The sequence below is a fragment of the Rhamphochromis sp. 'chilingali' genome (genome assembly GCF_963969265.1).
Source record: "Rhamphochromis sp. 'chilingali' genome assembly, chromosome: 15".
Lineage (NCBI taxonomy): Eukaryota > Metazoa > Chordata > Actinopteri > Cichliformes > Cichlidae > Rhamphochromis > Rhamphochromis sp. 'chilingali'.
Window position 1 is genome coordinate 16,282,827 of NC_137942.1, and position 16,639 is coordinate 16,299,465.

The 16,639-nt window shown below is 39.9% G+C and overlaps 1 protein-coding gene across 4 annotated transcripts in view; it reads left to right on the plus strand.

Annotated features, from left to right (window-relative positions):
- Nucleotides 1–16,639, plus strand: part of cep112 (centrosomal protein 112) — a 145,306-nt gene that overhangs the window by 34,546 nt on the left and 94,121 nt on the right. For all 4 annotated transcript variants that reach the window (XM_080905363.1, XM_080905365.1, XM_080905362.1 and 1 more), the window contains one exon: nucleotides 11,388–11,474. In XM_080905363.1, the coding sequence (XP_080761489.1) occupies nucleotides 11,388–11,474 (87 nt within the window). The remainder of the gene's footprint in view (nucleotides 1–11,387; nucleotides 11,475–16,639) is intronic.

The following is a 16,639-nucleotide window of genomic DNA, read 5'->3' on the forward strand; positions in this document are numbered from 1 at the left end:
AGAATAGTTTAAAATTTGAACGGTGAAAATCGGCTGAAAATTGTGGAAGTAGTTAAGTGCCAAAAAGTGTACGGAAGCAACTAGAACTAGAAAAATTAGCATTTCCTGCGAAAATGCAGTGTGGATGCTTTAAAGCTGAAGCTGTATGCAAAAACTAGCTGAAAAGGCTGAAAAGTTGCAGAAATTGTAAAAACTTTGCAGAAGCAAAGGAACTTTGCTAAAATGGAATAACTTAGCAGAACTGCAATATCTTAGAGGAAACATAATACTTGGCAGAAATACAATAGCATACCAGAACTTAGCAGAAATATTGTAACTTACCAGAAACATGATAACTTCTCAAAAATACAAGAATTTAGGAGAAATAATATAAGATAACAGAAAGAATGTATTTAGCCAAAAATACTTAAGCATTACAGAAACACTATGATTTAGAAAAATAGTACAACAGAGCAGAAATACTGTGATTTACCAGAGACACTGTGTTGAACTATGAATATTGTAATTTTAAATCAATACTATGTTTCAGCACAAATACTATAATTTGACAGAAATACTATAATTTGGCAGAAATACCATGTTTCAGCACAAATACTCTGGTTTAGCACAAATATTATAACATAGCAGAAATACAATTATATAGCAGAAATGCTATATTTAGAAAGAAAAATATAATATAGTAGAAATAGTATGATTTAGCAGAAATACTACAATATAGCATAATAACAATGATTTAGAACAAATACTATGATTGAACAGAATAGTAATAACTTAAGTGAAAATACTGGAAAATGTAAGATGACAAGCTGAAAAAAAAACGGAACATGGTTAAGTTCCCTCAAAACTAACTGTTATTCACCTGTGAAAAAAAAATAAAGAAATAAAAATAAATTTAAAAAACAAGAAGGAACAGCCAACAGATACACACAAAATCAAATATGTATACACAAATGCACAGAGAGAGAGACACACACAGAGGGTCTATGCCAGTCAACCAGTCTGAATATATTATATTTTTTCCAACAATGAGATGCTGCCCTAAAGAGGGTCTCTCTCTCTCTCTCTCTCTCTCTCTCTCTCTCTCTTTCTCTCTCTCTCTCTCACACACAAGATCCAATTCAGTCAACCAGTCTAAATATATTGAATTTGAATCTTACAATGAGATCATCCCATAAAAAGGCTTTCTCTCTCTCTCTGTCACACACACACACACACACACACACACACACACACACACACACACACACACACACACACACACACACACACACACAGGGAGAGAGAAGCAAGTTTCATGCTCAGTCAAGCAGCCTGGGAGCTGCTCAATTTGAATCCACCAATCAGAGAGCCTGTGCACTTTTTCCCGCCAAAACAGGTGCACGCAGCACAAAGAGACACAGGATTTTTGCAGTCTATTTCTCGTAATGACGACTCCCCTCAAACAAATGACCATAATTTCCTAACCGTAGGGGCTAGAACGGTCATTCTTACACCGTTTTGTTCAGAAGAGATGGGGGAATCTTAAAGTGTTGACAATTTATCATTAAAATATGAATTATTAAAGATATTTGACTTCTAATGCACCATAACTGAGTAGAGCAAAGCAAAAACTGCCTTGACTTGCCCTCAAACAACGCTTTCTAACTCTAAATCTATTTGGAGTATCGATATCATTCTTTCACCGTAAGAGACAGCAGGCTTTGGTGAACAATCATGGAAATTTTCAGGTCTCTGTGGAAATCCATTAAAAAGATATGACGAGAGAAAAAAGTGGTTCATTTCCAGAGTTTTAAATCTGAAGAAATCTGAGCGAAGGACAAATTTCCTACTCTCAAACAAGTCTAACTCATTTCAGAACGGCAATAGGTGAGAAAAAAATTCTTGAATTGTGAGCGTCAGGAGTGTCTGAAGATATACTGGGACAAGCCTTATGTCTTAACTTTGCTTCGTTAAGGAGATATGACGATTGGAATATGCCTCTCATTACAGAAATCAAGCGGTGATTTTGAACAAGCTCTCCATTGACTTTCTATGGAGAGTTTTGCGACTTTGTGTTGGTCTGAGGAGATTTGCCAAAATTCTATAAATCCCACAACAATGATAGTGACATTTTCGGAAAGCCAGCAAAAATACCTACGTTTTGATGTATAATTTGTGGAAGTTGAGTGAAAATTGAGCAAGTAGCAAGAAGTTGTTCGGACATGAAGAGAAGACTGCAAAACCTTCAGTGGCACACTGGAAGCCAAGTGCATAGCAACCATAACAACGCATGTATTTTGTGAAAAATCACAATTTTGCAACTGAAAACTTTAAGAGGCATAAAAGTAAAACGGTAAAAGATTTGAAAAAGCTGATTTATACCTGAATAGCCCAATAATTTGAGAACATTTTAAAGTTTGAATGCTTGTTCTACGTGAAAATATGAGGAAGTAGTTAAGTTTCGAAAACAAGCAAATTTTAGCAGAATTGCAGAAGTTTCCCATTCATTTCAATGGGACAAATTAAGCTTAATATTTTAAAAAGTATAATAGTGAAAAATACCAAAAGACATAGCACACATTAGCAGAAATAGCAGAATAGTTTAAAATTTGAACGGTGAAAATCGACTGAAAATTGTGGAAGTAGTTAAGTGCCAAAAAGTGTACGGAAGTCCCAAGAGGAACTCAATAGTGTGGATGCTTAAAGCATCCACACAATAATAAAGAATAAAGAGAAACAGGAACTCAATAGTGTGGATGCTTAAAGCATCCACACAATAATAAAGAATAAAGAGAAACAGGAACTCAATAGTGTGGATGCTTAAAGCATCCACACAATAAAGAATAAAGAGAAACAGGAACTCAATAGTGTGGATGCTTAAAGCATCCACACAATAATAAGAAGAATAATAAATCCGAGCAATAGTAATAAGTGTGCCTTTTGGCATAGGCACACTTAATAACCACTCGTTACAACCAGGGAAGGAGACATTCAAAGGGACGGGACAGAATCTGCTGTAAACAGCATGTAAGCATGACTCCATCCTGCCTTGTATCGACAATTCAGGCTGGTGGTGTTGTATTGATAAGGGGGATATTTTCTTGGCACACTTTGAGCTCCTTAGTACCAAGTTAGTATTGTTAAACACTACAGCCTACCTGATTATTATTGCTACCCATGTCCATCCTTTTATGACCACAGTGTGCCCCTCTTCTGTCATATCCTAAAGCTCAAATCATTTCAAATTTGGTTTCTTGAACATAACAGTGAGTTCACTGTACTCAAATGACCTCCACAATAACCAGATCTCTATCCAACACAGCACCTTTGGGATGTGGTGGAACGGGAAATTCACATCATGGATGTGCAGCCAACAAATCTGTCATGACAATAAGGACCAAAATCTCTGAGGAATGTTTCCAGCAGATATTTTAATTCTAAGCCATTAAGCCAAGCTGGTACTTGCAACGTGCACCTAATGAAGTGGCCAGTGAGTGTACATATACATTAAGTAGCCACAACAATGGCGAATGGTGAATGGCCTGTATTTGTATAGCGCTTTTCTAGTCCCTAAGGACCCCAAAGCGCTTTACACGTTCAGTCATCCACCCATTCACACACACATTCACTCACTGGTGATGGCAAGCTACATTGTAGCCACAGCCACCCTGGGGCGCACTGACTTGTAAAACTAATGGCTGACAGCTTTCATATAATGTATGTTATTATTGTTGAACTTTTCAGCAAACTATTTCACCAGCTAGTGAGCGAGTTAACATGAAGCCACCGCTTGACACAGACATTGCTTACAGCATAGAATTTAACACAGTCAGAGACACTCTGCTGGACAAGCTCTCTTGTTGCTTTATGGCATTAAACGCCCCCACAGCCACGTGCGCGCACACACACACACACACACACACACACACACACACACACACACACACACACACACACACACACACACACACACACACACACACACACATACTGTTTGTACTGTTGAAATAGCCAAGGCCTCTTAAAAAGACAAATATAATGCAAGTTCCCAGTGATGACACTTTTTTCCCTTATGTGGATTTAAGCTGAAAATCCTATTCTGAAAACATGCTTTGAAGTCCCGTGTGCTCCTCCCAAACTTCCCCGAACCCCCACACATTCCTCCCACCATCCACCTTTTAATGCACTGTTAAATATAAAACTGAGCATGACTTGTCTGTAATAGCTATGGCTTTTCATACCTGCAGCCAGTCAGTAAGCACTGGCTGGAAAAACATACAGGACATTTTGGACAAGAATGGTCTGGTTTGTTGGTCTCTCATGACAAGGATCTGTTTGTGATCGGTGGATGTAAATCTTCTTTTACCAGTCAGGCAATGTTTCTGTGCACTGACTGAATGAGGCAACTCCATTATGAAAACATTAAAGCCACGTCCTATGCTGTTTGATCCCACCTCAGACTAGCTCACTGGCTCCATACAGCCGTGTGTGGTGGGAATATAAATTTACCTCAGCAGAACATATTTAATGCAGTGAGTTACCGTTTTATTAGATACACCTGTGTGATCTAGTGCAGTGCGACATAATTGTCCGTCAATAAATTGTGTAGTGTAATGTTTATGACATTCAGTGTTTTTGATGTTTGTGAAAGTGGTATTTGAGCATATGCTTAGTGTTTTTGGTGCGCACAGTATATTACGAGTCTGACACTGGTGTGAGCTGTGAGATTTAGTTCATATGTGAACGGCCTTGAATATGAGCATGGATTTTTAGGAAGAAAGCCATGGCAAACGGCGCCGGCCGTTTACCGAGGTCACATGCTAGCAATGTGGGAAATACTAAAAGTCCAGGAAATCCATTGCACTTAGTCTCAACTTGTATTGAGACTATGGTTTTCTAAGAAAAGTGCATCTAGATTGTTAAATATAAGCGTATGTGATTTAGACTTACTACATTACGGATGGACAACAAATGCATTTGGTACCAACAATTTGTAATTTGTTGCACTCATACGTGTCCTTCTCTGGATACTTTGATATTTGTAGAGGAATTTCTGTTTTAGATCTGTGGGGTTCTGGCTGGAATCTGATTGTAAACAAAGTGCAAAGTTTTGTGTATGTAGACAATAAAAGATTTGCAATTTTCACCAATGTAGCACAGTTAACCGCCACATTATCACAGTTACACGTGTCATTTCCAACTTGGCCCCATCGGGTCGCAAACTGATAGCAGACTGAATCTGTCTTATTGCTGTTGTATCGCTGTCTTGATGCACCAAAGTAACTCAGAAGACAGCAGCTGTAACTGTGAGTTGTTAGCGGACCCGGTCCGAGTCCATTTCATCCGTTTCAAAGGCGCACAGTCGCAGTCGTTTATGATCGTGTTGCAGAATCTAGCCACTATTTGGCCTAGTGTGACCGTAGCATAAAGTACCACATAGGTGAATTTCAAAGTCAGTCAGTTACCCGATGATGGGAGTGCTGTTTGTACTATTTATTTAAAAAATGGAACATACCATGAGCAGTTCCTTATTCAGGCACAGTATTAAGCTGCAGCTTGTGTTTTGGACCAGTCTGTGGCCACTGTAGTGAGGTATTTAAAATGCTGAAAAAAACACAGACTTACAGCAAAAGGTAAGAGTCAAACATGAGCTGTTACATTGAATCTACAGACTGCGAGGTTTGTACGGGTAAAGCACCTTCTTCGTAGTCAACCCATGTTGCCCTTTGACTTTGCCGGCATGCAGAAACTTTTCTCGTAATCTCTGCTATTCCGTGGCTGTCTGGGTTAGGTCTGGGAAATCACAGTGACATCACTTCCCCGTAATCCCTAAAGCATAGTTGGAAATTTACCCAGGTTTAAAGTGTTATACACGCCACATGCCATTAAGCTGGTGGCAGCTTAACGAACATCTCAGCTTTCACACCAAGCTCATCCTCCTGCTAATCTACTGACTGCATTACTAAAAATGCAGACTGTTTTTTTTTCCCTTGTGGAACAATGAGTGGCAGCTGAGAAACTTCCCTGCAAGCTGCCATTGCTTTAAGTAACTTAGCTTATACATATGTGCACACTTACAGGGGAAAATGTGGAAAATGTCCTGCTAAAGTCCTGCTAATCCTACAGCGCGCTCTAGCAGTGCTTAGCATTAAGAGGGCTGGGCCTTTATTTGGAAATTCAATTACGGTAAATGTCGACTGATGAGTCAGGTTACGCTATACATAGGCCTAAGTCTTGTAATTATGGAACATACTGACAGACTGACTAAACTACCCAGACTTTCTTCTGCAGTTTGTGCGTTCATGCTGTCTACAAACTACCCCCCCCCCCTTGGTACCTGACCTGAGGGATTGGCAGTGTGTTAGTGTCAAGCAGTACCATTCTAATGGTCACAGTTCCCTGAATGAAGATCAGTACGCTTCGGATTCTGATGCCATAATGATGCAGTCTCTCTATTCTAAGACCCTTAGGATGGAGCTTGAGCTCACAGCCTGTGACTTAGAGGGCCATAGCCTGCCTTATCTGATCGCTTTTCAAAGCTAAAAAAAAAAAAAAAGAGTAACCTATTGAGTCTTAGTATTTTTTAAAGGGACTAGTTCAGTATGGCGCTTCAGGCTGGAAGATATAAAGGATCTGCAGTGTTCCAAGATGATGAAGTTACTGCTCAGCTTTTGAGTTTGCGTATTTGATGTTTTCATGTTAGAAATTTTTAAGTAGTGTGTTTACTTACTCTGTATTCAGAGCTGCGGTTTATTTATTTATTTATTTCCTCACATGTCAGAGTCGAATTTTAGCCAAAGTTTTTATCCAGCCTGTACAATCTGGACAGACTACAGTAAATTAACTTCTTGTCAGACTGTGGAAATGGCATCTAGCTGCTCCTGAGCAGATAGTGCAGCGCTGTATACCGACTATCCTAGAGCATCTGTGTTTACTGAGGATGAAAGACGCACCGGGACATTGTACATCTCAAGTGCGATGAAGGAAATGCACAAATGCAACCTTGCTTTGTGGAGCCTAAACAGTTAGCAGCCGATTTGTGAACACGTCCCCCCCGAGGGAAAAGGCCCTGACCCCGCGATGGTTTCGAGAGCAGAAAAAGCAACCTCCTTCCCTTTCTCGTACCCATCCTCGCTTTCGTTCCTCCGTCTCTCTCTCTCTTTCTCTAGCCTCTCATCCTTTCAAGAGCGAAGTGTCAAAAAACATGGCATCTTACAGCGCTCGCTACAACTCTGAAGAAGAGAAAAGGGAAAAAGCTGTACCACCCAGTTGGGCTGATTGAAGCTGTCTCAAAAGCCTTAGGTGTACGACATCCCCCCTCCTCCTTCCTTCACCGACGCCTTTTATAAACAAGTTTCAGACACCCCTGATCTAGTTTGGCAAACTTTCTCCAAAGAGCATTTGAACAGAGGATGAGAAAGTGACACCCCCACACGTTCTTTTTTTGGGGAGTAGAGGGGACGGGGGGAGGGCAGAATCAGGTCTCTACTAACTCCTTTGCTTTTCAATCACTGCTACCTCTCTCCCCATCTCTCCCTCTGTCTTTTCTTACCCCCTCCTTTTCTTTTGCCTTTTCCTTTCTTCTCTGACACGTCTCCTGTGGTCCCCTCAATGGCACAGTAAATCAAGGAAAAAAGAAGCAGAATACTTAACAGAGCTTTGTCAAGGATACAGTGTCTAAGTGTAGCTGAAATACAATAATGAGGAGAATCGTCTAGAAGGCAATTCAAGTATTTTAGTTGGAATTTTATTTTTAACACGGCTCACATTGTAAAGTGAATTGCCGACATGTATTTATAATTTTTTATATGTTTAGTATGTTGTTGGTGTTTTTATTGTATTGTATGTGTACACTTAAACACCTGTGTAGTTAAATCATGTCTGTACTCAGACATCACAGTTACTTCCCTTTGATTCTCTCTAAGAGAGAAGGTCTAATGTGGTTTGAGTGTGCCAAGTAATGTTGTGGGAATTTTCTGCTTAATAGTTTTTGATGACTAGAACAAACATGATCTAGCCCTGGGACGTTATAACTGCTGACATAGTCATACACACAGCCACACTTTCAAAGGAGGAACACTGTCACCCTGCTTTAGGGTTGATTAAGCCACCAGAACAGACAGTGACTAAACATGAGTAGGGACATCAAAGGAAATGGTCAGTCATCCTTGTGTCAAAGACTTTCTTTGTGCCTCCGTGTGTTGTTGGCACTTAACGGCAATCTAACTAGGAAAATGTGAGAAATACTTTTTCCAAAGGTGGAATAAAAATAGCATTATTATTCCATGACATGTGACAGATTGACATCAGCCTTTGCAAGGTCACCCTGTCTCCAGAAAGAGAGACAAATCTGTATGGTTGTTGCACCAGGAAGGTTGTAAAATCTGCCAAATCAAACATGCAAAGTTACCTGCTGTAGCGACCCCTTGTAAATAAGGGAGTAGCCAAAAGTAGCTAATTATAGAAAATTCTGGTTTGTTTGAGTAATGAATTCATTACTTATCCAGCCAGTTTATGTTTACACATGTTTAATTTTAACGCTCACACAAAGAGGTTTGATATGTTTTATTGGTTTTGTGGGTTTATTCTTATTGGCAGTCTCCAAGCTGGTACTGGTGAAGGCCTGGGAACAGAAATCTTTATTCGCAGAAAACATTACTTTAGCATTAAACTGATGTGTATTCTAATGGGTAGGAGGACCCGTTTACATGGGTCAGGCATAACATTATGACATATGGCAGGTGACTTATTATCTCTTAATCATGGCACATGCTAGTGAGATGTATTAGGGAGGAAGTGAGCATTTTGTCCGCAAAGTTGATGCTGAAATTGGGAAAAATAGGCAAGTGTAAAGATTTGAGCAAGTTGGAAACAGCCAAATTAAATGGCTGAATAAACTGGGTCAGAGCATCTCCAAAACTGCAGCTTATATTTGGTGTTCCTGGTCTGCAGTGGTCAGTATCTATTAAAAGTGGTCCAACAGTGGTGAACCAGCGACGGGGTCATGGGCAGCCAAGGCTCACTGAAGCATGTGATGAACGAGGGCTTTCCTGCGCAGTGCAGTCGAACAGACGAGCTATTATAGCTCAAATTGCTGAAAAGGTTAATGCTGGTTATGATGGAAATGTGTTAGTTTGTTGTGTGTGGGGCTGCATAGCTGCTAACCCCACAGTATCCAAATTGGACAGAGCAACGGAAGAAGGTGGCCTGGTCTGATCAATGACATTTCCTTTTATATCACATGGATGGACCAGGTGTGTCACTTACCTGGGTAATGTTCTGATATCCATGTGAATGGGAGGTGTTGGTGGATGTAAGGTAAATTTTAATAGATTGTTAACACAGGCCCAATCCACATCCTTATAAAGTCTTCAGCAAATGAATTCAAAGCTTTTTGAGCTATACTGTTTACAGACAGAATGACACGCACACGAACGCTACCAAAAACATAACCTCCATCTCTGAGGTAATTATTAGTGAGTGTTTTCATAAAAGCGATGATCACTGTTACTAGTGGCAGCTAAATAGTGGTAGGATACAGTGTGTTTTGGACCACAGATGCACAGGTCAAAAGCTGTAAGTACAAATTCCTTAATACTGTAAGGCTTAGAGTATTATCTGCTCATACTTTCACATCTTATTGGTAAGACTAGGCTATGGATCAAAAAGTGTCCTCTTCTTCTTTTTTTCTGTTTTCTTTTCTTAGCTTTGAAAGTGTGTAAAAAGCACATTTATATCTTTATAAAGCTGAGACAGCTTTATAAATCAATAAATTCTTAGCTTAAGTTTAAGCCACTAAATATTTAGAAACCACGTTTTGTCAAAAAGCTGTCATTTTGTAGCTTTGTCTCTCTCCTTCAGATGTAGTTGTGTGATGATTAATGGCTCTTTGAAGATGAAAAACACAGATTTTTTTTTTCTTTTTCTTCTTTTTTGTTTGAGTCAATTACAGAAAGTGACGAATCATTAGGGTTTTGTTTTACAGTGTGTGAACGTCCTCTAGCTCCAGGAGATTTGTTCCAACATGCTCGTGACAACGTTGAACTTTTGATCCTTTGAAAACAGTGTTTGAATGAAAGCAGCCTTTCCCTGCATGATTAACTTAACTACACACAAACAGGTTTTTACTTTGTTTATTGTAAACAAACGTGTACACAGAGTAGAGCAGGGTGATATGACCTAAAATATTTATCACGATATACATTTGAAAATTGGCGATAACGATATAACTGACGATATAATTGACACTAGACAAAATACTTCACAACTCCACAACTTTATTAGTGCAAAAAACCCCATCAATGTATTTTCACTTAAACAAGCAGCTGTTTTTTATGTGCATTAAAGTTATATAAAAACGTAACAGTGCAAATTCCTTGCTGACAGTTTAACCAAAAGGCATTTCCAGTGGAAATTGGCCGACATATCCTCAGCATAACCATGTATAATATCCACAAAACTTAAAAAGAGGTTATACACACACAATACGGTAATATTATGTTGAAGCACAGTTCGTATCACTCCGCGAGGCACCTGCCTACTATAGCCGTAATGCTCCGACAATCCATCAAGCAGTGCGGGTTCGTAGCTTAGCAAAGTCGTACTAAAACATTTGACAGATTTTCAAGCGCCGTGTACATAAAATCCTTTTGAGGTCAGTAAACACAACCAGAATTCATACATAAGGCACACGGGATTATAAAGGACGCTGTCGATTTTCCGAAAAATCAAAGAATTGATTTTAAGTGTGCCGTATTTTCCAAACAACACGGTAATAACGACGGCCCGCTAGCATGCGCTACCAAAAATAGTGCTTTGTTGTGTATCTGACGGACGAAAGCCAAACCAGTTCCACACCACTGAAGTTGCAGCATTTTTACAAACCAATTCTGGTTCATCCGTTTCATTTAACGATCCACTTTCGTTCTTCTCATTCCGCGTCGCTGCCATGTGCGTATGTAAACATAGGCACTGCGCATGCACGTTTTACCCATATTCTATGGCGATATTTCATTTTCCTATCGTTGCCCAAAATTACACCGGTATTACCGTGAACTGTATGATAGCCCAGCCCTAACACAGAAATAAGCAGCGCAAACAGTTGGGCACATTTGAAGCTCTCTGTGTGTGGAAAAATCTTTTTTTTTTTTTAAAGGTTTAATGTGGTTTTATTTGATCATCAGCTGCACTTGTTTGGGAGATGCTGTAACTGTATCATCCGGATTTATGTTACCTTTGACAGACAGGCTCTGTTATTCCGTGTCGTGTCTGTAAAACAGTTGGGACACAGATTTTAGTGGTTAAAATATCTTGCTCATAATATTTGGTGGTAGGATGACAAAAGTTAAATCACGGTTTTAAACGTGTTTTAAATGTTACATATGGCATTTGGTTCTCTTTGTTCTCAGACCGAGATGAAGATCAAAGTGTTGGAGGCCAAGCATCAGGAGGAAAAACTGAAGATGCAGCAGAGACACGATGCAGAGGTTGAGAAAGTAAGAACAAAAGCTTTTGCATATTTCACAGTCCTTGCTTAGTGTGTACTCAATTAATTATTGTAATCAATTATTGTAACTTTCCAGCTGTTTGGATATTTTTAATTATGGCAGTTATTGACCTGTGTTTAGCTAGCTCTTATAGGGAAGTGACAAACATGCCTTCCCTGGACACTTTATTAGGTACACCTACTGTAGCTAAATGGTAAATAAATGGTAAATGGCCTGCATTTGTATAGCGCTTTTCTAGTCCATAGGACCCCAAAGTGCTTTACACTACATTCAGTCATTCACCCATTCACACACACATTCACACACTGGCAATGGCAAGCTACATTGTAGCCACAGCTGCCCTGGGGCGCACTGACAGAGTATTGTTGCTGGTCTTGGGTTGGACACCCTTGCTTTCATAACTGCCGTAATGCTTTGTGGCTTAGATTCAACAAGGTGCTGGAAACATTCCTGAGAGATTTTGATTCATATTGACACTGACAGACTATTTGAGTACAATTAAGTCTTTGTCCTGTACAGCAAACCAGTTTGAGAACTGAGCTTTGTGACATGGAACATTATCCTGCTGGAAGCAGCATTCAGAAGATTGGTTACGCCATGGTCATAAAGGGATGGACATGGTCAGCAACAATACTCATCTAGGCTGTGGGGTTTAATGGTCAGTTGTCACCACCACCACCAATCTGAATTGTTCATACAATGTCTGATGGATTCATGCTTTCGTGTTCTCCATGTCCAAACTCTGATCCCACCACCTAAATGTTGCAGAAGAAACTGAGATTCCTCAGACCAGGCAACATTTTTTCAATCTTCTGTGGTCCAATTTTGGTGAGCCTGTGTAAACAGTAGCCTCGTGGTGTCATGTAACGGTGTGTGGCAGGCAGGAAAATAGGACCCAAACGCAAACTCACGGGAAAACAGAACTGAACTCAAAATGCAGCTTTATTGCTGACAGGTGACAAACGATAACAGTGATACAAAAGCAATGCAAAACTAAACTGGGAAGAGCTAATGGTAACACATACCAGAAGACACGGGGAGACTCACACACAGCATGAGGGACGATGCGACGCTGACTCAGAGAAACACAGGGCTTAAATACACAGAGGGATAACGAGGGAATGAGACACAGAAGGAGAGCACAGCTGGGAGTAATCAGGCTGGACGAGACAAGCAAAGCAGGACACATTCGCATAAGACATGGACCATCAAAGTAAAACAGGAAGTATCATACAGAGACGCAAACTTGACACAGTGGAGAAAGCAACTAAGAAACACAGAGACATAAACCATAAGGCAGAGGACTCTAAGAACCAAAATACGCGGAGGGAAATACTCAGCTTGGAACACAAGAAACTAGACTAGAGGGAGTAACAAAAGACCAACCATGAGAACACAATGCACAATGCAGAGGGACAGAAAACAAACTCAAACATGCAAAGACACACAATTACACAGAACAGAGGGGACACAGAGAGACATGAAGGGCAAGGGATCAAAACTAGAAGCCATAGAATAAATCACACAAGTACCATATTACAAACATCACAAGGAACTAGAAACGCTGGGTCAGGGGAAACATGGAATAAACACAAAGAGAGACGAGGGCTCAAAAATACACAGAGGGGCACACAGGGGGTAAGAGTCACGAAGGGAAAACACTTAGGGAACAACACAATAGGACAACTCAGGAAACATGGCCTAAATAAGGAACGAAATACAAAAATACAAGAAACTAAGAATACTGGGCCCACATGGCCCAGGACCGTGACACGGTCAAGGTTCAGTGTGTTGTGATTTCAGAGATGCTCTTGTACATACTTTGGTTATAACTAGTGGTTATTTGAGTCTGGCCATCTTTCCTTGACCTTTGACATTAACACGGTATTTCTAACCAAAAAAATGCTGCTCACAGGATATTTTCTTTTTTTTTCTATTCTTTTTTCTTTTTTGACCATTCTCGCAAATCATAGAGATTGTTTAATGGGTCAATCCCAGCAAATCATTGGCTTCTGAAAAACTCAGACCAGCCAATTTGGAACCGATAATCATTTAGTCCTTTAGTGAACATGGCTAAATCTCCTTTTTGATTGTATTTGTTATGGTCACGTCTTTAGATAACTTTTAATCATATAAAGTTGGTGCTAATATAATGCCCTCTACATGAGTGAAAATAGTCTGTGCAGTTCTTTTCTCGACAGGCCCGCTCACTTCGGTGCTCAGGAGAGCTGTTTAACCTACGCCCGTCACTGATCTTGATTCTCATTTGGTGGCTAATGAAAAGTAAAGGAATGAGTCTGTCCTCTTCTTAGCGCTCCATCCTGCATGTAATCACCTCTTCAAAGCTTTTTGTCAGCTGGTTAAAATAGCAATAAAGCTGGTTTATTTCACATTATAGTCGGTGCCCGTCAGTTAGGCTGCAGATCAAGCACCTGGGATCTGTCACATACTCACTATGACTTTCCTTTGCTGCCACACAAGCTTCTAATAAAACAGAAAAAAACACTCTACTTTTCTTCCTACTTTAAAATGCCCACTGCATCTTAGTGTTTGACAAGAGACAGGATGACAGCCAGCTCTTTTTTGCCCCCCCCCCCCCTCTCTCTCTCTCTTTAATTACATACAGATTGCAACTTATGTCCAATTTAATTTCCACTGAATGTTACCCAATATTCCCCATAATAGCTTCAAAGGGGAGTTATTCAGGGGTGGACTTTGATGAGCCGGATGGAAAGTGGACAAGCTAGGTTTAGTTTTAATTAGTCTACTTATAAATAATGTATCGGCTGCTGAAAGGCTACGAGTCGTTGTCCCATTGCTTTAAATCCAAAGCATGGTGAGAGTAGTTCCAAAATATTTGATAAAATCAAGTGCAGAAGAACATCTTATGTTATTAACATGCAAATCTCTGTTTACTGTACAATATGTTATAAATGGCACTGAGATTAAATTACATATGTTACAGATTCTGTTGGTTCTTTCTTCTGCAGTTTAATTTTGTCCTCTTCCAGTGATGGTATTGGTCAAAGTCAGAGCCAGCCAGGCTGGATCCCCTTCCCCCGGCATAGGATGTATTTTCAATCCTAAAATGGACATCCTAAAAGCTGCCATTTCCCACTGTCTGGTGCACTCTCTCTGGAACTGACACTGTGTCATCGGCTTGTTCAGTGGAAATGACAACAACGCCTCTAGGGTAGTAAAATGGAGAAAAAAAAATGGGTATCCCTAAATGCTCTGTGAACTTTGCTCCAGTCACCCTATCCTCCTTTCATCTCTCTCCCATCACACTCTCACTCACAGAGACGATGGTAGACTGGACTAATAAGTGCACTTAAATTGAACAAAATGCTAAAGTCTCATGGGCTTTGGGAATTAATGGAAAAATAACCACTGGTCCATTTCAGCCAGAGCATCATCTGTTGTTGAAATAACGCTATTTATTCCCTTTTGTTAATGGCATTACTCCCAAACCTAAAAATACAGCCAAAAAAATCCATTAAGCTTATAGACAGGTTCAGAATGATATTTCAAGTAGATTTGATAAAATGAGACTTGGATTGTTGAGTTTGGATTCATTTTGTCTATAAAGTAAACCAGTCTGCTTGGCACCATCTGCATAGCAGATAGATTCACCAGTTGCAGAATGCACTTACATATATATGCATATTATGCAACAGAGTAATTGAGAAACTCTCCATGGCCTAATTTAACTAATTACTTACAGATGGCAGCAGGAAGCAGATGCAGTTACCTCATTGCGCCTTAGCACAGGTGTTTCATTCAGCTGCCATTTCTCACACTTTGCACGTAGTCTCCTAAGTAATGGATGTGCTTATTAAAGATGAAATGAATGAAGTCATACAGTGAAATGCCATACAGCGTGTTTCATGTTGCTACAGATAACAGCCTTTAATTTAGGCATGCATGAGATAAACACATGATTCATAGCAGACAAACAATTTCTTTTTCTGTCTTTTTTAAAAACGAAATTAATAATAAATTTACATTAGCATCCATAAACAGAAGACTTAAGCGTCACCACCGTTAAGCTAGTATGGCGTTAAATTCTCTCATTTTTTGTATCTTCATATCAGGGTTGCAGTGTGGCTGAAGCTTATCCCAGCTGTCATTGGGCAAGAGGCAGCGTACTCTCTGGACAGGGTGCCAGTCTCATGTACAGATAATCATTCTTTTTTCATATTCACCCCAACAGACAATTTATAATCACCAATTAACCTTTTATGTAGTCATGGGGAAAAAAAATTTTTTTTATAGGGCTCTATGCAAACATGTGGGAAAATGAGCTTGAAACAATGGTTTTCTGTCTGACTTTATTAGTCTCGCACATTGTTGCGAGTGTATTCTGACACACTCTACTTTACATCGTTACTTCAGTTCATCGAGGTTTGCAGGCCTTCATTTATGCACACCTGTCTTAAGGTCCCACCACAGTCTAATCTTTGATTGGGTCATTGCAACACCTCAAGTCTTTTCTTTTTCAAACATTTTGTTGTAGATTTGCTTCCGTGCTTAGGATCACTGTTGTCTCAGAACCGAGTTTCAGCCAAGCTTTAGCTGTCGGACAGATAGCGTCACATTTGCCTCGAGGATTCTTTGGTTCATGGTGGCTGCACTATGTGCCCTGATCCTATGGCTGAAAAACAAGCCCAATCATCACCCTTCTACCGTGCTTTGCAGTTGGTATGAAGTGTTTGTGCTGATATGCTGGTTGGCCAAACGTAGGTATCGCAGTATTGACCAGTATTGTGTGGTCTGACCTTCCTGGGAAGATTATGGCATTGTTTTAACACACATCTGAATGCTCCAGATCAGCAAACTGCTAAAACTTTGATGAAGGTGATCACACTTGCTAGTGGTCAGTCAATCAAATGTATTTGAGTGGCAGCACCTGGCTGTCTCTGGGAAGATGCCAGAGTACCTGGAGAGGACCTATGCAGGCACAGGAAGAACATGCAAACTCCACAGTCCAGCGGATTCAAACACATGTTTACCTTGAAGAATATATTCATATATAAATATTAGGGGTGCAACGATACTCGTATCGTTATTGAACCATTCGATACAGTGCTTTCGGTTCGGTAGGCATATGTATCGAACAATACAAAATTTGTAATTTATTTTATCAACTTTCC